The 25,348-nt window shown below is 39.8% G+C and overlaps 1 protein-coding gene across 1 annotated transcript; it reads right to left on the reverse strand.

Moving 5' to 3' along the window:
• Nucleotides 1-379: 379 nt before the first annotated feature.
• On the reverse strand, nt 380-25,290 carry LOC146621144 (DNA repair protein XRCC4-like). The gene is made up of 8 exons (XM_085368154.1): nt 25,257-25,290; nt 18,366-18,524; nt 17,389-17,576; nt 5,871-6,037; nt 5,237-5,401; nt 4,213-4,310; nt 1,953-2,083; nt 380-544 (listed from the first exon to the last, which is right to left on the reverse strand). The coding sequence occupies exons 2-7, from the start codon at nt 18,502-18,504 to the stop codon at nt 1,956-1,958; spliced, it is 885 nt and encodes a 294-aa protein (XP_085224280.1). The 5' UTR covers nt 18,505-18,524; nt 25,257-25,290; the 3' UTR covers nt 380-544; nt 1,953-1,955.
• Nucleotides 25,291-25,348: the final 58 nt, after the last annotated feature.

The raw sequence follows: 25,348 nt of genomic DNA on the forward strand, positions 1-25,348 counted from the left end.
ACTACAGCTGGAGTCAAATTCAAGCTAAGGGAAAAGTGAGACTCTTCGTAAATTGCTTCCGTAGTCGTGCTCCAGATTCTCTACCGAGTTCTTCAGCTTATTAGCAGAAACACTTTTAGTTCCTGACATAGTCCCAGACAGTGTTAAGTGGCTGTTATCGCATGGCCACTGACACATCTGGGAAAAATCTTTACAGCAACACAGAATGGAGAGAATTTGGGAAATGATTGTATCAGTAACTGCTTTTCACCCCTTTACTGTAAAGCAACTAGTCTCTTAGGAGATGTGGTAGGTAATTGTCACAGTTAAAGCAATCCAGATGCTGTGATGTGCTCTGGCTTTCTGAATTCACTTTCACAATCTAGGAGAGACCCTTGCATCATAATCTGGAGACACTTCCAGGACACTGCTGCCCGGCTGTCGCTGTTTTGGTCGTGTGTGGCTGGAACTAGCCTGCCACATAGCAAGATAGCAAGCAGAGAAAACCTGCTCATTAAAATGTTCGTGAATAGTCCCGGGCGCCATCTATTTCTTGAAAAGGAGGCTGAGAACAAGAGATGGAGAAAAAGAAGCAAATATTGTTTGAACCAGTAAAACATGCATCACATTTATATTTTATAGCTTTCCGTGTAATATTTAGCTGTACTAGAGAAATACAGTTCGATATAGTGTGATGACGCAGAATGAAATACATTAACTTTATATTCAACCCAACAAGTGAGAGGAGGAGGAGTGAAGCATGAAGCTCAAATGCTAGCCAACACACAAATATAAGCAGTTGTCAGATACTATTAATGTTTGTAGAGTTAAAGAAGTGCTGCTACCACAGAGGCATCATATATTAAATTAACTATATTTTATGATTTATAAAAACACAGAGAAGTTGATGTTATTATGACAACGCAATCCAAAACACCAACAGTAATCAGGTGACATTTTATTTCACTTATCTGCACCTCTTCTCACTGTGGACAAAGTCTGGAGAAGGTTGCTTTTCTCACTGCTGTTTTACATTAGTAGCATACAGGATGTAATATAAATCTGAGCCTCTTTATAGGCAGCAGTCCAACAACCTCAGCTCTTTCTACTGCAGCACATCAGCCAGAGAAACCACAAAAGATATGCTAGATTTCACTTTTTCAAATGTTTAGAGACAATGTTAAAAACCATTAAAAATCATTTTCCACAACTGATGAGTGCAAATAAAATGATGCCTCTTAATTAATCCTATTTATTAGGTGGAGACAGCAGCTACTCTATAGCATGTGTGGCCCAGGGCCACTTCTAAGACCGCTGCTGTCAGTGGCTGGACTCCTTTATACCTCTGTGGATTAATATAACCAGCAATATAAGAATACATATTTCATCTAAAAAATGTTCAGGCCTCAGTAGACAGACAGTTAGATGCTGGGAATTACACATAAGTGTTTTGTTTTTTTTTAAAACAGATGATGACGACAAGACGATGATTTAATCCTCCTTAATTGGGTGAAATGGAAATAACGGGGAATAAAAAAAAATCAGTAGATCGACCCACATCTGTCACTGTAGTGGTTTTACAGAACCTACAAATGGGGGGAAAAAACTGCTGAATAAAACTTGAGGCTAAGAGGTTTCAAAGTGCAATAAAACTTTAATCCTGAAATGATTTCCATGCATCGATGTTAAACTTTGATTTGGGGTCACATGGAACAACTTATTTATTAACCGACACAGGACCGGAGACATTGTGTGTCATGTTGGCACCATCTTTACATGGTACTACTTGAAAATCTGCAACATATAACTGCACATTTTCTTAAAATTTAAGATCCAAATTCTTACAATTACACTTTTTTTTCCCTTTTACTACAACTATATGTAAAGAGCGGTTCCACACAAAATTAACTTTAAGCAACTATGATATAAAATATGCTGCTCCATTAACTGCATTATTTCTCTGACAAACCTACAATTTAAAGTTGTTCAGAAGATCGTGGGCTCGAGGTGTGAAGCAACCTACGCTTCCATTTTGGTTGCTCATCTTCATCATCATCAGAAAAAGTCCGGTCAACGGGGATCCCTTCCCAGACCAGATTACGTCCTGCAAAGAGCACAAACTGTTGATACTTCACGTACAGAGAAACATACAGGCTATTAGAGTCTAATTTCATTTCTTTTTAGAATTACATGGGTGGCTACATTGCAAAAGCCTAAATTCTTCAGCTTTATGGCTTACACTCATACTCTGTCAGTGTCACTTTTGGTGCATTTTTGGCAGTTCCAGGGCAAATTACCCCAGATTACCACTGTTAACCCCAGAGGACTCCACACCTTCAGAGGTGTGATCTTTATCGGTAATTAAGATCTGGCATTCCTAACAATCTTGGTCACGCTACAATAGTTTATATACAGAAGGAAAAACACACCTGTTTGCCCTTCAACACTGCTGCTAGCCCATTCAAACGCAAAGATCGACAGATTGAGGCACCACGTAAGAACAAAGACATACTTGGGCTGAACTGATTAAGAGCTAAAACTCAGTACTGTAATGGTAATGTTACTGCAGATTCAGTATTTACAGTTACCTTAATGAAGGAGGTGTGGAGGCTGGTATTAGAGACCCATTATTCCTTTCCCTCACAGGAGTCACATGTGTGCCCCTCAGGTGACATGCTTTTCTTTAACGTCCCTTTATTCTCCCACTGTCTCTATCGCTCTTATCTTCAAGTTATCTCATTGTGAGCGATTCTTCCTATGGTGTCAGATGCTAAAACTCGAGGTCAAAGAGAGCCTCCAGCTCTGCTCAACATGGAAACACAGCCTGAGGCACAGAGGTCAACAGGGGAAATGTTTGATCTGATGCCACGTGTGTGTGGACTCACCTGGAGTAATATCAGTGAGGTGTTTCATTATGTGTATGTTTCATGTTCATGGATCGGCGTAAAGGTGTCTATGAATTAATCGGTTGTTGTGGTTACGAATCTAATGCTAGCAGAGAGTGACACGAGCATACGGCTTTTTTCCACCACTGTGCTTTCGGCCAAGAAAAAAAACGCCCAAAGACTTTGGAAACACACCCATAATGTTAAAATGCTGAGAATAGAGACAGATTCATATGTAGGTAAAAGCCTGGAGATGTCACTGACAAGCTGAAAATACAAGAAAGCATTATAAGACTCTTTTGGGCCGCAAACAACCGACTGTGTGAGCCAAGCCCCACACGGGCTAATCTACCTCCTCCATCCATCTTCACTGAAGCCAAGACGGGACACAGAGCACAGAGCAGAGGGTGCATGTGCATGTGTTTGCGATTGAGAGCACAGAAAATAAGAGCCAAGCAACACAATCTGCTGAACGACATCAATGTGTTTTTCAACTGTATTCTCTCGGGGTGGTTTGAGTTTGGCTGCAACCACAAACAAAACCATTGATACAGTGATCTAGGTTTTCTCAGTAGATTGCAGCACTACAGTACAGGGGGGTATGACTCAGATGTGACGTTACTCCAGCACTGCGAGACGCAGGAAGGTGAAGACCACCTAATGGCCAGCAGTGCTGAAGCAATCTCAACAGACTTGTGTGGGTTTATGACTCAAGTGTTTCCCAGAACCCTTCGACCAGAGGGTATGCGCTCTGCTTATGTGTGCTTTTAAGTTTATGTTCAACCCCTCACCCCCTTGCTTACGTACTCACTTACATTCAACTGTCAACTTTATTGGACAGTAAAATCGGCGAGAGGAAAGCGAAAACTCAAGGGCTTCACTTTGGTCCGCATCATTAGAAAATAAGAGCGTGACCTATTACGTCAGAATACTGGGAAAGGGTGTAAATTTGCCATGTTCAATACTTGCACAACCTGCTCCAAGACATGCTGCATGTGTTTTTGAGCAGCTACTGGAACACAAGGTTGTTTTGAGAAAAGCTGAAACAGCTTGTTTATACTTGTTGGAATACTGAAAAACCATTGCATTGGGCAAGATGGATTTGGGCTATGGATCATTCCCCCATGTTGTTACATACCCCTTTAACCTCCCTGTGAGTAGGAAAGGTTGGTGGTTGTCTGGTGACTGTATTACATTTTTATGCATTCTGTGTCAGTAGTTGTGGCGAATAACTGGTCACTCAGAGGTTGAGCGTACAGCAGTCTCATCCTCGGGGAAACCACTTTTGATTGGGACTGTTGTTCCCTCTGACACAAGCAAACACACCCATAAACACAGACACACACACCTGTAATGAGGATAGTTGGCTCCAGAGAGGGTTGGATGCTCTGACTGGTCTCCTCTCCTCTGTCCGGACTGCCTTCACCTTGAGTTGTGAGATTGTCACTGAAAGAATTTACAGAAGACGAAGTGTTTCCTGTAACGCCCACAAACTGAATCCTGAGTCAGACAAGTGGATATGCTTTAGAAACTACAGCAGAGTATCTCATTTTACTCTGCTTTTGAGTACTCGTCTTTCACTGTTAAATATTACTGACCACAAAGGACAGTGTGAGCAGAAACTATGAGTAAAATCTTCCATGCTCTGCACCCTGTAGTGGCCTGTAATGATGAAAGCTATTTAACAAGCCTGACTAAAAACAAGTCAGCCAAAGCCAGAGGTGTGGCAAGCACACATGTGGCTCTGACAGCATTTTGTTGAGTTTCTTAGAAAACAAAACTTGCAATGTGGATGTAAAACAAAAGACAGGAACGTTTTGATTGATTCTATGTTTGGCCAAAATCTAAATACATAATTCGACGTATTTACAACACAGCGCACAGGGAGAGTACCCCTTTCAGGTGAAGGCTGCTCCACTGAAAATCAAAGGGTGAAATCATTTTAAACTGACTGAAAACTTTACTGGACATTACCAGACTAGGACCTACTTGTTACTGGTTAACGTGTAACTACAGAAATTGACTGAATGTACAAAAACCTGTCAATCAATAGAAAATTAACATTTTGTTTTAGAATGAATGATTATTATTTTAAACAATCACCTGATGATACTGGTTTCTGAAATTTAAAAAAGGATGTCTGTTTTTGTCCATCTTAGATTAAAAGTTAAATGAACTGTGGCTTATTCAAAACCAATCGTCAAAATTCTACGAATAGCTTTTTAGTTGCCTCTATTCAAATGTGCATTTTAGGACATTAGTTGATACACAGGTAAAACCCTTCTATGGACATAACATACAACATTCAGTTGTTTCTGTCCTTAAATTGGACTTTTAAGGCAGATAACACTATAACAGCACTCGAAGCAGACCTTTGTACACCCTCCTCGTCGCTCGGATGGTCGTCCGAGTTTCGAAGCCTTTTGACAGCCTCCTGCAGACCTCTGATCTTGGCCTTCTTCTCGTTCAGCACCATGACAAAACGTGAGTACATTTCCCTCTCTAACGCTTCCTTTTTCTGAACCTGATGCTTGAGCCTGGTGAGAAAAACACATTCATATGACAACAATATTCTGCGTGGAGGTTTCATGCTCTTGTCGGCTATCTGATAGTAATTTGCAAAGGTGAATGACGCTAATCCCAAAAGTCCTGTGTGAACCTCATGCTGTACTCTGGAGAGAAATCAACAAGCGAATAAACAACAGCACATTTTATTTTAATTTTACATGCCAGGCATTAATAAAATTGAAGACATGTGAATCACTTGAAGTAATTTCCGAGAAATTACAAACCCAGCTCGCAATAATGGGTGGATCCCACAATATTCTCAGATGGGCGACCAGTGATGATGTCATACTGGGTGATTTTTGTGGATATAAACAAGCTGGCAACTTAAAGAGAAAAAGGAGTGTGCATGCAGACGAAGCAATCAACAATAAATACCAGCCCAGAACATCTTAAGAAAATTATGAGATTCTGTTGAATTATTTCTCTCATTATCCTTACTGTCCGAGTATTCGCTGGTGATCCTGCTTCAATTTACAGTTTTGCTCCAACAATCGCGAGTTTTCTGTCTCCAGATCTGTGCTGCGCTTTAGGGACTGTCCAATCATCTCACAGGTCAGCTCCAGAGGGTCTGGAGATGGCTGGAGCTCCACAGAGCCCAAGTGCACCTGAAACAAGGAGGAAAAGAAGCTCAGCGACAGAAAGTGAAATGAGACAGCAAGACAAAGTTTGGTTTGCAAGGCATTGGAGAAGATAGACTCAGTCTTTCTTCCTCTGCACTGAGAAGTAACTTCCACTTGCCTCCCTTTGAGGGCAACCAACAAACAGGACAGGTTTACAACTACCTCTGAAGTACCTGGGGATCCTCTGCTAGAAGTTAGGAGTGACCTGAGAAAGTCGCATCTGGCATCAAAATCATGACTACGAAAATGATCCATCACTAGCTTCCAGAATCAGTTCACTGTGAAAAATGAGTAAGCTTCACACTTCTATCATTACAATGAGTCTACAGTACAACGTACCACAAATATTACATAAGATTTTCTCTGAAGCAGGAGAGTTTTTTTCAGGTGATGAGGAGTGTCCTTCTGTCTGGGAGAAACAGAAGATGAATTCACTGGTCACCTGCAAAGTATGCGAGGGGAGAGCAAAGTTTCCTCTCTGTTGGTTTTTGTCGGTGAGTCTTTGGAATCGCAGGCAGGCTTCATATGTAATAAAACATTCCTCATTTGGATTGCATCTTGGCTCTTAGTCACAGGCCAGGGCTGAGGCAAAAAGCAGTGAGCAAAGAAATCGAGAAATTCTAACTTTTAGGTGATGTGTCGTTTTTTTAAAGAGGAAAATGTTATCCTAATTAACAATAGAAACCATGTTTAATACGGTTCATATCATATAGCTGTATTATCTTTGCTTGTTACCTTGGAGATGTTTCCATTTACACACCAACACATAAGTACTCCTCATAAAGAACTGAAAAACCAGAAGGTAATGAGGTGTTAAATCTTCACTTAGCTGCGTGAGGTCGCAGACCCACTGCAATAAAGCCACCATCTTCAAAAGCTCTCATAAAATACTTGTCATTTTTGTCCTGGGCTGATTCTGTCCTGGCAGGCTACACACCTGTTTTCTCCTTTTCTGTTGAACCTGAACATGTGTTACTGAGCAGACAGTGGCTTCATATTGCCCCCAGTTTTATATCCTAAGCACTACTGTGCCCTGGTGCCTTTCGTTCAGTTTCAAAACTTTCCGTCTTCTCTTTTCTCTTCTTCCATGGAAGTATTTCACACTCCCATCAGCACCAGCTGTACTCTGTGTTCAGTAGTGGTTGAATGTGGTCTCTTAGGGCCTTGAACACTAACTGTTAATGGCTGTTACAAAACTCTGACAATAACAAAGACATTTTATAGGAACAGGGCAAACTAGGTGTGTTCTACAAAGCATGTTCGGCTAGCTTGAGAAAACCTAAGATCCCAGTCAGAAGAAAGTGCCATCAAGATGGTAGTTATCAGCTTTCTTTGCTAACCTGGAGTTTCTTTGTTAGGCTCCATGTGCACTCACATTAATTATAACGCATTGTTTGACTGGTGCTGCAAATAAGGCGAGCAACCAGGCCTAATGCGGCAGAAAAACATTGATTTATAATAATAATAATAATAAACGCTTAATAGCACGCAGTGTGATGAGCTTTGACTCTGTCCCATTGTTACATGTTCCAAGAACACGTAGGAATTGCTTTAGTTTGTTGCCAAACCAAAGTGAAATGAATTCTGTTGCTTGATTTAATTCTGGGTGGTAAATTGCTTACAAATGAAACTGATCAGTTTTCCGATCCGTGACCTAGTAGCTGTAATTCCAGCAGTGTAAAAAAAAAACTGCAGCTGTTTATGACTAAACACTAAAACTCTTACATTTTCTGCTTGACCATCTGAACATGAATGCATGCAAACAAGAGTGTACTCAACTTTCCTCGCTGACCCATCTCACTTTGTAGTCAAACCCTCTGGACTACTTTTTAAAGCAGGAAGTACAACATCAAAGCAGAGGCCCTTTCATAAAATGACCAAAACACAGACGTTATACATTAAACATGACAGGAACATCAGTGAGTACACCCCAGTGAAATATCACTTAAATATAAATCGGCTCCAGCGTGTATCGCCTATCAATAACAACAGTAGAATATTTCCTTATTCAAAGACAAACAGAACATCATTTAATGTTATGCAAAATTATGCTTCATATAGTCTAACATAACACTGACATAAAATGGCCCCAAAACACTACATTTTTCTCAGTTTTGGGCCTTGGACTTGGAAGGGTGTTTGTCTCTGTACATCCATATCAAGGCTCCATCAGTGTGCAAAACTTCACAAATATGGAAAAGACTACAGGGAGATTGATGACTACCAAAAAATCTGTGGCAGCAGTAATCAAGCCATGTAAGCCAGCTGAGTGTAGGCATGGAGTTCCATTTACCCCGCCTGCGTCTTATTTGGTAATTTGTTCGGATTGTTATAAGCTTTGCCAGTTTACACTTGGCACACTGCTCTCCTCTGGTGTCTGCATGGTCTGGTAGATGCTGATTTCCAGACCATGTTAACGCACAGCTGTTTTCTGCCTGCGATGGCCTGACGACAGTTCTCCAGGGTGGACCCTCCCTCTTGTGCTGCGATGGCTGGCATAAACTCAAGCACTGTCAAACCATCTGGTTCTGTGACTGCACTATTAAATTAAAGCATTATTAAATGATTAGATTTCAAAATCTTGTTCAACTTTACACTTGTATTCTGTATTACTGGTGACTGTCACACACAAGGAGCTCTTTTAATATCATTTGGCAATACATTTATTATACAGTGATAATTATTTAACTTGCACAAGTTTTGGGAGTGAAACTGTAATGCTTAAGTTCAGCTTCGTCAGCGTCCATGTCGACAGTGCTCAGGCTGATCACAACAAATGGAATCAGGACTCAGAGAAGACCACCCGGATACTATTCCCAAGAACTCATAAAAAAGTGGAGCAACACCGGTGATCCAGTGCAGCCTCTTCTAGCAGGGGGAACTTGTGTGAGCATTAGAATTTATCAACAAGTTGACATAGCTGTGATTCAGTTATTGTGCAAGTTAAAGTCCACTGTTAAGATCAAACAGTGAGATGTGTGTAGATAGAGTAAGAATGGGAATTTTTCTGCAAAATGTGAATGTTAACAGAGGGAAGTGATAAAGAGCCACTGTGACGATGTACCAACTTGTATAGTATGACAAGGTACATGCAGACGTGGTCAAAATTTTACACTAATGGGCATCATGGGAATAAATGTCATGGTAATTTGGGGCTTTTCATGATTTATTGGTTCCTTTTTCAGGGTAGAATGAATGTACAGGATACATTTTCAATGCTTTTGGTAGCCATCAACAAGTTTCTGGCATAATTCTGGCTGGATGTTTGATCACTATTCTTGGCAGAATTAGTAAACTTCAGTTAAATGGGTTTGTTTCCTGGCATTGGCCCAGTCTTTAAGCCTAGTACACACATTTTCAATAAACATACAGTCGGGGCTTTGGTAGGCGATTCCAGAAGCTTACAAGAGTTGATCTTTAACAACTGCAGATTCCAAGATCATCAGTTCAAACAATTGTACGTGCATATTATTGATTGTGATGTGGAAAAAGAAGAGTTTGAAAACATCATTCAAAGCCCAGATAACTGACAGCAAGTAAAGACAGAAGGGAAGTTTGAGAAAAGATCAAACTCCTCCTTGACTTGCACTCTAGAGGAAAGGCTCCCGCAATACATCAGCTCCATGATAACAGATAATATAAAGGCTCTGTTGAGTAATCTAATATTTTTATGTTGTGTTATGTTATGCTGAAGAATGTTGTCCCCTAGATTTTCTCTCAATCTATAATAATGCTGAACTTTATCTTCGATGTTTTAGACACGGACTCACAAATCTTCCTAACCAACATGTCAACATTGTATTACCCTAATAAGACACTAGACAGAGACATCTAAAGTGCTGGAAGAACAACCTTTATTTACAGGATTAACTTTAGAAATGGAACTCAGCTGCTGTTTATTTATTCTCCTCCTTTTTTTAAATACCAAAGGTAGTGTTTTTTCACTGTCTTTAGTCAAAGGTTATCTGAGAAGACCCACTGCAGTAAACACATCACCAAATATTTAACATTACTCTATGGAAGTCATAAGAAGTATTGTACACTAAACAGAGGTATAAATATGAAAATGCAGTGAAGCAAGATACAAATATCTACATATCAGTGACAGACAGAAAGAAATATTTCTGTAAGTGATCAACGTTAAAACACAGCAATGGACAAGAAGTGCTTTTTTTTCTTATTTTCTTGAGCTTGGGCTCCTCTCCTGGGAAACAGAGATAAAGTTAAAGGTCAGTCTGCACACTGCTGCCAGCCACTGCAAAGATGTGGGAGGTCAGACTGTTTGTCTGTGATGCACAACCCACTACCACATTTTTGTTGCTGAACTGAAACAACACTAAAATAAGCAAACTGCTCACAGCAGTAGTTTCAGCCTCTAACAATATTCAATATATGTCTTATAACACTTAACTTTCTGGACAGAGAGACACGGATAAATTCACTCAAATTAAATGAGATGCTTCATACAGCTAGTTTTTTCTGACATTGCAAGCGATGAATAATCTATATACTGTGGATGTACAATCTTCTTCTATGTATGCAAATTTGTCCAACATTTCAATGTGGTCCAGTGTGTGTGGTCTAGGTGTTTGTTTATGTTAGTCTGTGTGAGTGTGTGTATGTCTCCAGCTTGCAAACCAGACCATAAGGTCAAATGTTGACATAGGTGTGGAGGACAAAGCCAGAAGAACACAGTCCCACTGGAAATGATACCATAACACACTGTGGCCACAGAGGACTGAAAGCTTTCCATGTCACTCCATCTGGCACACCGCTGGAGATCTAAAAGGTAATATGGCCCTAAGGATAAAAAAATACCTTGGTTTAACAACTGGTGACCAATGATACGAAGAAATGCAATGCAAGGCAAATGCGCTCATGTTTATCTAAATCCTAATAAAAACACCGTGAACATGTCCCTGATAAAAGTTTTTTTTTTAATTCTTTATCTGGAAATAACTATTGTGTCTTAGGGACCAGGGAAGTGAGTGGGTGATCACTGAGCACACGATACAAAGAGACAGTGTACAAGAGTGGGCACGGACACTGACGTCTGGGCATCGAAGCAGAGATCCGTTTGTCCCATCGGTTCCCTTATCCGCTCTGCAGAGGCGTAAGGCCAGATAGAGTCCAGGAAGTGGAGGGCGAAAGCAATGAGTCCATCCCGATAAGACACACTTTCACATACGCGGCAAGGACGATGTGGCGCGGAACTAACTGGAGTGCAGATACCGTAGGAAAATACTTAATGGTCACTTTGGGTTGCAGCAGAACAGGAACAGTCGTTCTAAGCACTGATTGTCATTCAAATTGTAGAGGGTACAACTACAAACCTGACTACGATTGCAGAAAGCTGCAGGTGGCACCGGCAGGAGAAACGTGTTGGTGGATCAGACTCTTCTGTGTGGTCGGTGTTCAAATCTGGCTTCCAGCTGTGCCACAATTTCCCAGACTTCAATGGGACTGCAAAAGCTAAAGATGCAACCAATTTGTCCTCATTTTTGCTATTTGGTGTTTGAGTCAGTGCACTTTTTGTTTGTTTTTTTGTGTGTTTGTTTTTAAACTCAAACCACAATAAAAGCATTTGGCCAACTTCGTGGCAATGAAAAATTTGCAATTACAAAAATGAATTTAGGGAATTCTCTGCTCTAGCCAAACAATTCTATTGTTAACGTTGTATACAATAATGCAGCGCTATGACAAACCCATTATGTACACACACATACAAAAAACTATCAGTTATCCAGGGGCTTCCTGTGATTTTCTAAAACCTGTCACTTTCACTTTAGGTCGTATTTCAGCGCCAGCCTCGAAGCACCGGGATTTGGACCGTAATTTTTGACAGCTGACAGAAGATGATTGAAGCCACAAGTGAACGAATGGGACACAGATGTGTCCATGTTTTCTGTTTGTCAAATAAAAGTTATCGAGTATTTCACTGGGGACTCAAACAGTGCAGCTTGACACCAACCACAAATTTCACTGGAGGAGCCTAAGTTCTGTTATTCTTTAGTATAAATTTATCCATTATGTACTTGAACATGACAGATTAAAATTGTCAGCAAATCATGTACATGATCATTTTTTAAGAGATGGGTACTTGGAATGAAAATCTGAATTCCAAATTAGAAAGACGAGCCTGTAAATGACCAAAAGTGAAAGCTTCATAGATAAAAAAGATAACAATCCGGTTGTTCAGTCTGACGTCACTAGCCGTGTCTGGGTCTAAACTCCGCTGCAGGTCCATATATCAAACGATCACTATGGCATTACTGAGAGTTGAAAAACTGTCTAAAGTCTTTCATCTTTAATAAAATGATCAGCGTTCTGCTCTACCAGGTGTAACAATTGAGTTTAGCATCCAGGCATCCATGAAAACGGAATTTATGACATTTAACGGAGTTAGAAGTTAGCAGGGAGTTAGCTCGCTAGCTTCTATCTAAATACAATATAGCATGTCCTGACTGCGGGGTTTTGGAAACAAATTAAAACGTACAGCTCTGCTATCACTTCCAGCATAAATGAAGACAGAAAACTAAACAGCAGTGACGTTTGTAGGGTTACTGAAGTTGGGCTAGCTGGTATATAATGATGTGCTACGGGACCGCTAGCGACACAGCTATGTTAGCATAATATAAACAAGCTAACTTTTTTCCCACTCGATAAAAGTTACCGTGAGTGTTCTCGGTGGTCAGGAACAAATGTAATCGCATGGCAGGATGCTGTAAAAGGACCAAACTTCAGTCAGGAGAACAACTGATCCATCCACAATACGAGGTTAGTCATTCATATACTGCTGCATGGGCTGGGCTGTAGTTACATCCCAAGGTTTTAAAAACTGAGCTTAAATAAATGATTAGCGGTAATAAAAGCCGACGGAGGTCAACAGTGATCACTGACTGTTTTAGGAGCTTTTTGAGATCAAATAGAAGAAAATAACATTAAACATGTTAACAACACAAAAGCCATATTAAACGCAGACTACTTTAGACCCGGAAGTAGGATTCGTCGCGTCATCACTGAACAACCGGATAAGTTAACCATAGTAATTCTTCCATAGTTAATCAGCCATTCATTAGCAATTTTTACACAGCTGTTTGTGTGCTTGACTTAAGTTGTCCTTGGCTTTATGTTCAAAGATTTTTAGCATTTTTTTTATTATTATGTATCTTTTGTCATTGAGAAGCTTACAGCTATATCTGAAGAAGAAGCAGCAGGCCTAAAAAACTATCTAGACTAGATTAGAAGTATTGGAAATTTATGTCCTTAAGAATCATTTTAAAAAATATCCAGTGGAGATCTGACACAGGGCCTGAAAGATGCATTTACCAATTGCCAAAACACCAATATATAAAGAGGAGATCATGAGAGAGGTACAACAGTGAGTGCCCACAGCGATCTGTAAAACATGTTGGAGGCTCTGTCGTGGTTTGGGGCAACATTTCAGCCAGTGCAGTGGTGTCGAGGAACACTGAAAAATACTGTGAGATTTTGATTCACTGCGCAATAACATTTGTAAACCACCTGATTAGCAACAGCTTCATTTTTCCAGCATGAGAATGATCCCAAACACACTGCCACAGTGGAGGACCATCAGTAATTGATTGGCCTCCCCAGAGCCTGGACCTCAAGATTATTGAATCAGTGTGACATCATGTCGGCAGAGAACAGAGAAAAAGGCAGCCAACATCCAAAGAAGAGCTTTGCATTTCCTTCAAGAAGCCTCTCTACTTCAAGATTAGGTTTCAAATTTTCCTTTTTGATAAAGCATGTGGTTAGGGCTGGATCAAGTGACCCTGAATTCTCCCTTAGTCGTGTTGCAGCTTGCTGGGGACTTCCCATGATAGACTGAGCGCTTCTTCTTCACACACCTCTTTTCGTTCACTACGTGTTTATGCACCATTTTGCATTTAACCATTAGTTATTATTAATCTCTGGCTCTCTTCCACAGTGTATATTCTATCCTGTCTCTTGAAATGGAATTGAATTAAAAACTACTACACTACCACTACTACTAGTACATGTAACACACACTCCTATTTGTAAACGTTCACTGCATGTACAAGCTTAGCGTGAGAAAATGTCTTTGCGTGGAGAACTTTTAAATGAAGTTGTTAAAAAAGGTAGTTTCTTATGATATAAAATAGAGGCTATGAAGAGATCAATCTAATAAAAATGGAAACAACTTACTGTAGCACAGAAATGCAGCTGACTCAGGCAGGTATAAAATACACTAAAATTGTAAAAACAAAAATCACACTCTTAGATGACAGTAAATTAACAAGTGACCTATCCAAAATCTTAGGTTTGTGGATTTAACACATTTGCAGAAGACTTAAGTTAGAGTTCAGTGCTGGATTTTTGACAGATGTGTACTTAAACAGACATTAAGGAGGAGATTATGTCTAATTTATGTGTGTAAAACACCTGCTTAGCTGTAGTTTAACATGAAACAGCCGACTGTATTCATCATTACATCGTCTGAGGTCATAATCATAAAATATTAACGTCATGTCAAATCTACCACCTGTTGAGTCTCCACCTTCTTTTCTTCTCTTTCTAAAGGAAACTTGCACCCTCAAATTAGCCGCGAGAAATATGTTAAACTTTTTAACCTCTGACATATAAATAATGGGGGCAGTACGAAGGCAGATTAGGAAAAAATACTATGAATAGAAGGCGTAAGAATAAAATGTGAATTTGCACGTTATATAAAATTTGGTCATGATGGGTTTTCTTCTGCACATCGTGAAGATAACTGCAACCATGGAGAATTGATTTTTTTTTTTTTAAGTATACAGAGGACTGCGCAATTTTAGGCAACTGCCAATCATTTTCTGTGGTCCTGCAAGAATCCTGCATGAATTAATTCCAGTAGCCATTTTCACACCTGGAATCCAGCACTGAATTTTTCTCTACAGACGCAGGTACATGTAGGAACGCAAATGTCTGATGTAGATCATACACAGCAGCTCCCTCACCTCCATCTCTAAACAACGTCCCGAACTGATTTACCCAAAAGATCACGTTTGAAAACAGCTGGTGACTTAATGAAGTGTAATGAGGCATTTTTAATGGAGAGCATAAGGTGTTACAATAATCGAGGCATCTTAAAGTATGTGTAAATTACTGTTAACATCAGTAATGTACTGTAGGATGTTCTCAGTCATCCAGGTCATGGTAAAGAAAAGCGACTTGACTTCTTTAAGTTTCTTGAAGAGGTGAAAGGTTATTGTAGGACCTAGTATCCTTACTACATCCACAATAATAATAAGCAAGACATTGTTAATTATGTTTTGGTTTTTGATTTTAAAACTGAGCTACATGTGTATTTCTGTGTCTGAATGAGCAACCACTTGCTCAACAGCTTTGTCAAGTGTGGTACGCAAAGGCTGATGGCCTCAGAGCCTTTTTTTTTAACCAACAGTATGTCTGTACATGTTTGGACATGGACACATGCATGCAAATGGCCCTGTTGCCCACAATAATAGAGATAAAGAAAGCCAAGAGGATCTGAAGAGAGAAAAGGGGTCTAATCAACTGTCTTTTAAAATGGCTGGATGAGGATGGCCCTCTCCATAAATCTGGGTTTTATGGTTACTACAGTGTTCCTAACCTCCTGGGGTTCTTCATCTGCCAGCACAGCATTACAAGATCCCAAAGTAACCTCCTCAGAGGCAGAATCTCACAGTTTGAAAAAAATAACATCAAAATCAACCGCCATGGCCTGCGCTTCATCGAGCGTGTCATTCCTGCCTGCCTGAGCAAAGCATACAACATGTGTTTCTAAACTTTTTCAGTATTTGTCAGTGACTGTTGCATAAATTTAACATTGCAACAGTGTGAGCCATAATTATCTTTCCTTGTAACAAACCTTTAGTGAGAAGCCTTTTTCTCGTTTTCCAGCTACAGCCATTACACCACTAACTAATAACACTACCTTTGGATGACTGGTAACAAACTGCACTGAGTACTTCCTGTCTGTAGCCTGAAGGCCACCAAGCCTTTCTGATTCTCCTTTAATGTGGGGAAACTATAAACCTTATCTTTTCAACGGTCCCTTGTAAAAACCAAAAAGAAAGAAAAAAAGGAAAATCAAGAAAACTTCCTTTCGATTTTGTTGTGTGTTGTTAGATGTCCTCAGGGAACAGTGACAAGAGGGGAGTCCATGGTGCTGTGGAAGATGGAGTACTGATAATACATCGTGTTTTACTCCATAAGATTGGGGTCTATCGTTGAGCCCCATCACTGAGGCCTGTGCTTCAAAGCTACAGGCAAGGAAAATTACAACTGCTGCACTTTTTACACTTGTGCCACATCCATTCAATGCATGAAACAGCAGCATTTTCTCTTCATTTGTTAAGGACATTTACGCTGAAAACAACCCTGCATTAAAATATTTATCCCCGTGTCAGGAGGACTACATAAAAGACTGACATCTCATCAACCGTCATTCAAAACAAGCTCTCTTTTTACTTGCTTTCACAGAACGAAGGGTAGTTTAGTGCAGCACTTGCTCAAGTTAAGCAATTAGTTCCTGCCTCACTATGAAAGATATATTGATTCCAAGATTTCCAGACCATAGTCAATGTAAAAGATGGATATAGCTTTTGTGTCTTTAAAAAGTGAAGCCAACATCGAAAGGTCTTAAACAAACCAGCATGCATGTGATCGGCCACCAGGGGGTGTTTCCTGTGGTTGCAAAAAGTTTTTCAATTCCACAGAAGCTTATATTTAAGGATGAGGGTATGCTCTTTGGTTCTTAGCCAACAAATATCCTGTTCATTCCTCCCATGTCTGTCTTTTCTATTTGCCAAAAATCCGGCTGCTTCATCATTAGTCTCTTAATAGGTGGAGACACAACCTTGAAAAAGCTTTCTGTGAGTTTTAGCATTCATCTTTTAAAACCTATCATTTATGTAAGGCAAGACCCAAGGGCTAATGTAAAGACAGGCTAGGAACCTTCTCTTATGTAACATCCAAAGCATCAGCTGTCTTTTCAAAAACCTATTGTCCATATTGCTTGACATTGCTTGAGTGTTTACTGTAACCATCTGCAAACTAGTCAACTTGCAGTTTACATTATTGTCTTCAATACTGCCAGAAACAGGTTTTGTAAAGGTCACTGCAACCTTGACCACTAAATTCTTATTAGTTTATCAGTGACTCAAGATTCATTTTAATACATACTTTTTACAAAAACCTTATCCTGATTTATCTCTAACCTGGTTACGTACTCATTTTCTATGCTTAGCACTTTGCACCATAAAATGCTAAACATAATGAATGATTATTGTAGCAAACACTGTACAAATCCACACAAAACCTTTGCTTACCGAAATATCATTACAAGTCTTCTCATACAAGAGATAACGGCGATCAGGAGAGAGGCCAAAGGTATACATCTCCTTGTCTTCGCTTCTTCCTCCTCCACTTTTTGTTAGGGCTTGAAGAAGATCCTCAACATATCTCTCTCTTGGGACTCCTATGTCATTGGCTTCCCTTGTCATATCATCCTCTGAAACTGACAAAAAAAAAAGCATTGCTCAAACATCTTATTGTCTTTTAAAAGGCATTTTTCTCATATTTAAAATTTTTTTTCAAAGCTGTACACCTGACAGAAACTGGATAGAGGGGAAGGAGCAGATTACAGAACAAGAAGTGTAAACATTTATTATGTAGTAACCCATGAATGCACGTGAAAGCGGATTTGAAAGGAAGCATGCAGAGAAACCAAGGGGACTGTCATCAGCTGCTGCACAGCTGCTAACGTTGGCTTGAAAGTCCCAATTAGCACATGAAACAGAGAAATACTGACGAGCTACAAGCCTGCACGTAGCTGTCACAAACTCATCTCCACCTGTCATCTCTCCAGATGGACAGCAATGGAAAACTAGAGAGCAGTTATGTTCCAGATGTCCTTCCAGAGTATGGGCATTCATGTACAGACACACACAGGCACACACAGACACTCACTAGTGGCTTACTATATACAAAGACAAGCCTTGTAGATTTTAATCTGCTTTATACACCTGTAAGCTGCAGCGTAGGAGTGAAGAAGGATGATGAAACGAGGTCACGTCTGTCCCTCTTGTTAAAAGACCAACAGTTATAACACTATGATAATATGATAAGGGGGTCGGCCAGGTGCCTAGACAGCTTGGATGAATGGTTGCCTGGTGAATAGCAGCCCTGCTAACCACTCAGACTAGGTAATTAGAAAAAAATGAAAGTCTTTCTATTACACTTAAGCCTAAATTTAAGGTAATTTTCATCTATTCTAAACTATTCTTCTTACATCTCAAATACTTACCTTCTCCAATCCATGCTGAGCTGCCATTTGTAAGAGCTAATGTGAAACCAGCACCCAGGTCTATGGCCCAGTCCACTCGCAGGAAGTACGGAGTATCTGGATCATCACTTAGTCTAATTTGACAAACTGTACCGCTCATGTTTCTCACATATCCGAGACCTGCAGAACACCAAAAACAGAAATTCAGACACTCTAAACAAGAAGAAATTAAAATGCAATTTTCCGGCAACAATTCCTATGAGTGTTTATAACATTTTGTAGGTTTGTTAGTTTTGAGTCCTAAGTCCTCCTTCGAAGACAGTGCTCTAATCAATCTGTTTTCGTGGTGTAAGATTGTGTTAATCTTCCCTTTGCATCAATGTGGTTCATTGTTTCACTGCTTGGATTTGGTAATAAAAAAACGTTCCTGTGTAAGCCTTCAGTGGGGGTCTCTCTGAGTCAGTGGGACCACACGGAGATTAACATGTTTTGGCAGGTTTTTGTGTCTGCCTTGAAACCACCAGGAAAGTAATTACATGCTGTTAAAGATAAATAGAGGAATATTACTGAAACAAACCAGTTGTTTCACTGGTTTTATACAATTAGTACATTATCAAATTTATACAGTAGCGTGCAAATGCATCCAGCCAGCCCTCATTTTTTTACATTTTGCTTCCAAGGACCCAGACTCACATTTTCAAAGTGATCTTGAGCAGTAGTTCTCCAGGCTTTCAGAAGATCTTTCAAAGTTATTTTTTATTTTTGTTTGACATTGGCTGCTTTTTCACTCATTTTCAGTCCAGTCTTTATATGCCAACTCTACACATAATATGCAAGTTAGGAAAGAAGTGATTTTAAATTGCATGTTTGGGCATTTTGGTACTCGTAATCTGTTGCAAAACTCATAATACATCCGCACTTATTTAGATGAATTTACAGAAAATGTCAAAGACGACAGGCATAAAATAATATTTTTTATACCAGAAAAAAAAGTGATTCCCAAAGAGCTATACGGGAAAAAAACTGTATCTGAAAGTCATGTCCATAAAAAATAGGGGGAAAAAATCAGCAAAGAGATGCATCTGACCCTTCACTTGATTCATCTACTATTGAAACGGCCCCAAGTCTCAAGGACAGCTTTCAAGAAGTTATACTTAAGGAAGGGAAACAGTGAGAAAATGCTGAGATATGCCAAATTACACAAGAACTGGACTGAAAATCAGTGGCAAAAGGTCTTTTAAACAATGATGCAAATTTTGGTTCAAATCATCATCAGTTTGTACGAAGGAGATCAGGAAAGAGGTACAGCAGTGAGTGTCAGTATCCATCAGTAAAACACAGTCTAGACTCTTTCACGGTTTGGGTCGTTTCAGCCAGTAGTGTTGGAGATCTTGACAAAATGAATGTAATTATGGATGCAGATAAGTTGGTCGTTGGTCGTACCAGAGTTACTTTTAAGCTTGTTATAGTTGTTTTTGCTTTTTACGCTGTAATTCATACATGTTTGCTAATGTTTCAATAAATCACTACATCCATTTCCCACTTTTTAAGCACAATATGAAATAAGGGATGCTTTTACACAGTTCTGTATTTCTTAATGGGAGCTTAAACTATCCTACTAATGCCAGAAACAGCCTGTTATTAGTTGTGAAAAAGTTGGTCTAACGATTACAATAACTTTAACGTAATTAACTCAAAAAAGGGGGTGGGGGTGTCTTTGATTGCTAGTAAACTTTTAGGGGGCAGGGATAGCTCAGTAGGTAGAGTGGTTGCCCCATGATCGGAAGGTCGGGGGTTCGATTCCCCTTAACAGCTACCCTGAGGTACCCCTGAGCAAGGTACCGTCCCTACACACTGCTCCCCGGGCGCCCAATGGCTGCCCACTGCTTCACTGAGTGAATGGGTTAAATGCAGAGAGCAATTTCCCCACGGGGCTCAATAAAGTACAATAATGCACACACTTTCTTTACTTGATTATGCATATCTAGGTCAGAACATATGATTACTGCTTCCACATCGAGTGAGAGGTGAGCTGGACAGTTTCCCTGCTTAAATACAGGGCAAAGTGAGTGGAGACGGAGGAAAAAGCAAGACAGCTTAATTGGCAGTTAGCCAAGCTGAACATGTCTGAAAAAATGAAAATGAGTGCCTTTGGACATTGTGCTTTTAGTTATGATGTGACATGTATCCCCCACCACATATGCTGACAGAGCAGGTGGTCAAGGTTATTCAAAATGAGACATGCTCTGCGCAGGGGGTACGCACACACCCTATTCACACACACAAACACATGCATGCACAAAGAACTGTGCAAAAAGATTAAAGTTGACCCTTTGTGCCTTACGAAGGGGTGTGGTTAGGCAAAGGGGCCAACCAAGACTAGGGAGCTGAAGGCATCAACTTTAACCTCATAAAGTGAGCCCGGCTACTCATTAGTTACTGTAACATCTGTTGTTCAGGGACGGTGACCCTGTGGTAATGACAGAAGGACTTCAATTAAATAAACAGCACTGCCTGTGAGGAATGGAGAGATACTCAGAATCATCAAAGCCAATACTGATTTCTCACTGTTAGCATCTGTTCAGTAACACAGCCAGCAGAGGCAATCATCTGAATTGCTTAAATCATCAACTAAAACTACCCTAGAGATTCGACACATAGCTTTTACGTTCTTTTTCTACTCCTTCTGTAATTTTTTGCTCAACCTTTTCATTGTCACTTCTTCTGGATTGCCTCATTCGCAAACAGCAAGACTTAATTCTGTTTAGAGGAAGTACCAGGCCAATGAGTCACAAAGAGGGCCTGTAATTATGCATCTTGTGCCTTAAACAAGGAGTTCATAAGGAGTAAAGAAAAAGCCAAGATAGCTGACTCTCTCCCTTGTGAGCCTTGACAATTAGACCCATCCTCTCACTGTACTTTCACTGGACTTCTCCTCCTGTTTTCTCCAACACAATAGGCTCAAGACGAAAAGGACAACTCTTTGGCAAATCCACTGCTTTTATGACCAGTTAGGGATTAAAGCAATGCTGCCCTAAACAACAGTAAGTGGGGCTGGGGCTAGGGCTGGGCGATATATCGAGTTTTTTAAAAATATCGATATATTTTCATACGAGATATAAGATGTGACAATATCGTTTATATCGATATAGTCTATGTTACGTTAAAATTATACTCGTGGAGCCGCAGGTTTGCCTCTCTTTCGTCCACTTTTGTCTCTACGCAACGTTACTCGGCCTCGCCTCTCCTTCACTGAACACAACTCCGCCTCCCCCATAGCTTCACCTGCAGGCAATGACAAGATGAAAGCGGAAAATCTCCGTTAGCGAGTTACCGTGCGTGGGGCTGGACGGCGTCAACGTGTTAGCGAGCTAACCGCGCTAACGAGCTAACCGCGCTAACGACATGCAGCCCGGAGGGGCTGCACGGCCTAAAATCCTTTCATTTTCTCAAAACTCGACAGTGCGCCTTATGTATGAATTCTGGTTGTGCTTACTGACCGCGAACCGATTTTATGTGGTACACAGCGCTCAGCAATCTGTCAAAAAATGTTTTAATATGACTTTGCTAAGCTACGGAGCTGCACCGCTTGATGGATTGTCTTGGAGGATTACGGCTACCGGGGAGGAGCCTCGCGGAGTGATAGTACTGTGCTTCAACGTAATATTACCATACTGTGTGTGTATAAGGACCACAAATGGCACCTGTTCAGAGACGTGGTGCAGCTGTGAAATCTGTCTCTTTGTTATTATGCTCAGCGTCTATTAGTTTACATTTTGACTGCACAATTGTGAGCTTTTTGTTATGCACAAAAACAACATTGTTTTCTTTTATTTATGGACCATGATTATTTAATAAATGCTGATAATTTATTTTTGAGTAATTTCTTCATGTACATCTACGCTGTATGTAAATAAAAGCGCCCACATCTGGGACACAGTGTGACTAGAACTCTCTTTTTGTTCTTAACTTATGGCTTAAAAAAAAAAAAATCGAGATATATATCTTATATCGGCATCCAGCTAAAAAATATCGAGATATGAATTTTGGGTCATATCGCCCAGCCCTAGCTGGGGCCTTTTGTTCGTTATTCTTTCCAGGTATTGGCTTCAGCCACTGGGCACAGTTACAGAAAATATAATATTTACTATAGTAAATCACGGCCTTAAAGCTAAAACATCTGTCTGAACTGGGCTACACCCTGATCATGTCAGAGGCAGACTTTGTGAAATGTCCCCATAAGCTAGCTGATAGATGCCTCTGCATTAGAACCAGGGTTTTAAAAAGTACTGTAATTTACCAAGATGCTTCGAACATATATTATTGCTGTCTGAAGGGGAAAATGTGATGCAGTGGTAATGGGAAACAACAAAAAAGTAGGACATGTTGCACAACATGACACGCCTTCACTTACATGCAGAAATGTATTCTGAACTTTATTATAGATTATAGATGGAAAACTTTCTTTTCACCACTGGGTAGGAAAACAAGCTGAGATTGGTCACAAAATAATGAGTACCTACAGTACTCCTATTGCCTGATAGGAGGGAAACCTGCAGTCGTAGTCTGACTTGGACAGACTGCAATCACTCTCAGAGAGATTGTTGAAGATTTGCAAATTATTGCTGTCTAATTTATAAATGCAGACAGACTGCCATAAGTTTGAATGAGTTTTTGTCAGAAAGCACAACTCAAGGGGACTCAACTCAACTGGCTGCCAGCTGGTTGTATTCTGGTTATATTCCTGTAACACAGGAAGGTTACTGAGTGCAAATGTAATAGCTAAATGCAAATTTCTGTCTATATCGACAGCAACAGATTTGTGATTTTTGACAACTTATCGCAGCTAGTTGCTGTATTATCAGAAACACATTGCATGCAATTGCCAACTTGACTCCATTCGACCGCAGACTGATAGCAGACTGCCTCTGTCTTATGGCAGTGACAGTGTCTCATTTTGCAGCTGAAAAATAACTGAACTAATAACTTTATCTTATGAGATAAAACAGATGAGTACATAATTAGCAGTTTTAAAAAGGGGATTGCAATATATGTTATTATAATACTGCATATTGCAAAATGTTAAAAATCGCAATAGTATATCGTGAGTGAAGTATTGGGAAAATATCGTATGGCAGTGTGTCCGGTAAGTACCACTTATATTCAGTACTGTACAATAGTTTTCCTATACCAATAGCCCAAACTCTACTGATCTCTAATTCATTTTGCACTGTGAAAATAACCCTAAACCCCAAAGAATCATAAAGAACAACTATTTCTTCACTAACAAGAATTTAAAAAAAGTCCTGCAACAAAAAGTATGGTCCCAATGGAGCCCTGATCTCTACATCAATCAGCCACTTCAAGATAAAATGAAGAGACAGAAGAAACTAAAAAATCACAGATCCACTAAAGAATAGTAACTAGGGCCATAATGTATGTTAATGCATTTACTTCTCTTTCAAGTGAACATACTCACTTGAAAGAACCTGGACTAAGAACTGTGCTCCTACTGCTGGTTTTGATGACACTAAAACCATGGGAAGAATAATGAAGGCATGACAGATTCTTCATAACAGAAACCACTACTGCAAGCAGACATTATATGTTCAAAGCAAGCCAGCCTCCATTATCACAGAAAACGAGTGCAGTGGAGTTTTTCAAATTTTCTTTTGTTCATTTTCTGCTAACTTAATAATATGGTTACAGAAAAAATAAGTACTATTACAGTAAACCACTTGTTTTATAACAGAAACCTCAACACAAGTGGTTTGCAAAAGAAAGGTACTTTGTATTCTGGTGAAATTAGCCGGATCAGGTCGGAGCAGACATCAAGCACGCTGATGTCAGCTTGCTGTAACACTTCCAGTATCCCGTTTCAAAATAACCAAAAGTCAAAAACATCTTTAAAAAAATAAAGCTTGAGGACTGTTTCACTCTTGCAAATGTAAATATGGCCTGATTTTAGATCTCACAAACAGAAGGCCACACCAAGTCTTGATTTAACTTCAGTAATCAAATGTGCATGTATTGTACTGTAGCCAAAATGGATCACTGTAAACTATATAAAAGAAAATAAATTTGACCACATTAAGAGGAATGTAAGCCTACATGTAAGCCCGGCCCATCTCTTTGTCTTAGGAACACATCTGAAGGCAGACATTGTCTTAGACAGCTAAATAATTAGCAGTCTAAGACAATGAGCAAACAAATTTATTCTTCTAATTTCTAGGAGTGCTGAGGAGGGAAATGTCTGGGGGGAAATTTATGAAACACTGTTTGAATGCAATTAAGATGCTGCCATGGCTGGTTAGAGAGGGAGGGAACATCATTGTGAAAACTTTGAGAGAAAAGTGGACCACAAAAATTTCTCTCTTACATCACCAAGAGAGAAATATGAGCTATATAATGTAATTTTTTGCACATTAAACTTTAAAAACAAAGACAAGCACACCACGAATGATACCAATTAGCAAAGTATAGTTTTAACACATTTGTCTGTAGACAGTCTACACTACTGTCTACAGACTTGAACAACTCTCAAGTATTTTCAAGCTAGTACTCAAGTTTGAGGGTATAATATCTAAATATTGTTTAATAATGTTCATTTCTATTTTTCCTTTATATGTTCAGAATAGATTTTATCATTAGCAACGAGCTGGCTCTGCAGGTACCGACGTCTTAGACTTCAAATAACTTTATGTGTGCATTATTATAGAACAAAGCACAGTGGCATAGGCGCTATGGCAAGGCGCCGAGTCATTAGCGTGTTATAGACGACTCGAATTTTCCTCTAGTTCTTACAAATGAAGTACAAATTCTTCTTCGAAAACTTAGCACTATGTGGACCAACAACTGCGATGTGAAAATGAAGCAATTATTTTATGAAACTGATATCATTGAAGCACTCACTCTTGACAGCTTCGACAGTAGTTTCAACCTTCAACTCTTGTGCTTTGAGCCAATCAGCGACAGCGCAGTGCGTCCTTACGTCACGCAAACCG

The sequence above is a fragment of the Diplotaxodon limnothrissa genome, linkage group LG12 (assembly GCF_057381915.1).
Source record: "Diplotaxodon limnothrissa isolate DT_005_m linkage group LG12, D_limnothrissa_male_GT1.1, whole genome shotgun sequence".
In the NCBI taxonomy this organism is placed as follows: domain Eukaryota; kingdom Metazoa; phylum Chordata; class Actinopteri; order Cichliformes; family Cichlidae; genus Diplotaxodon; species Diplotaxodon limnothrissa.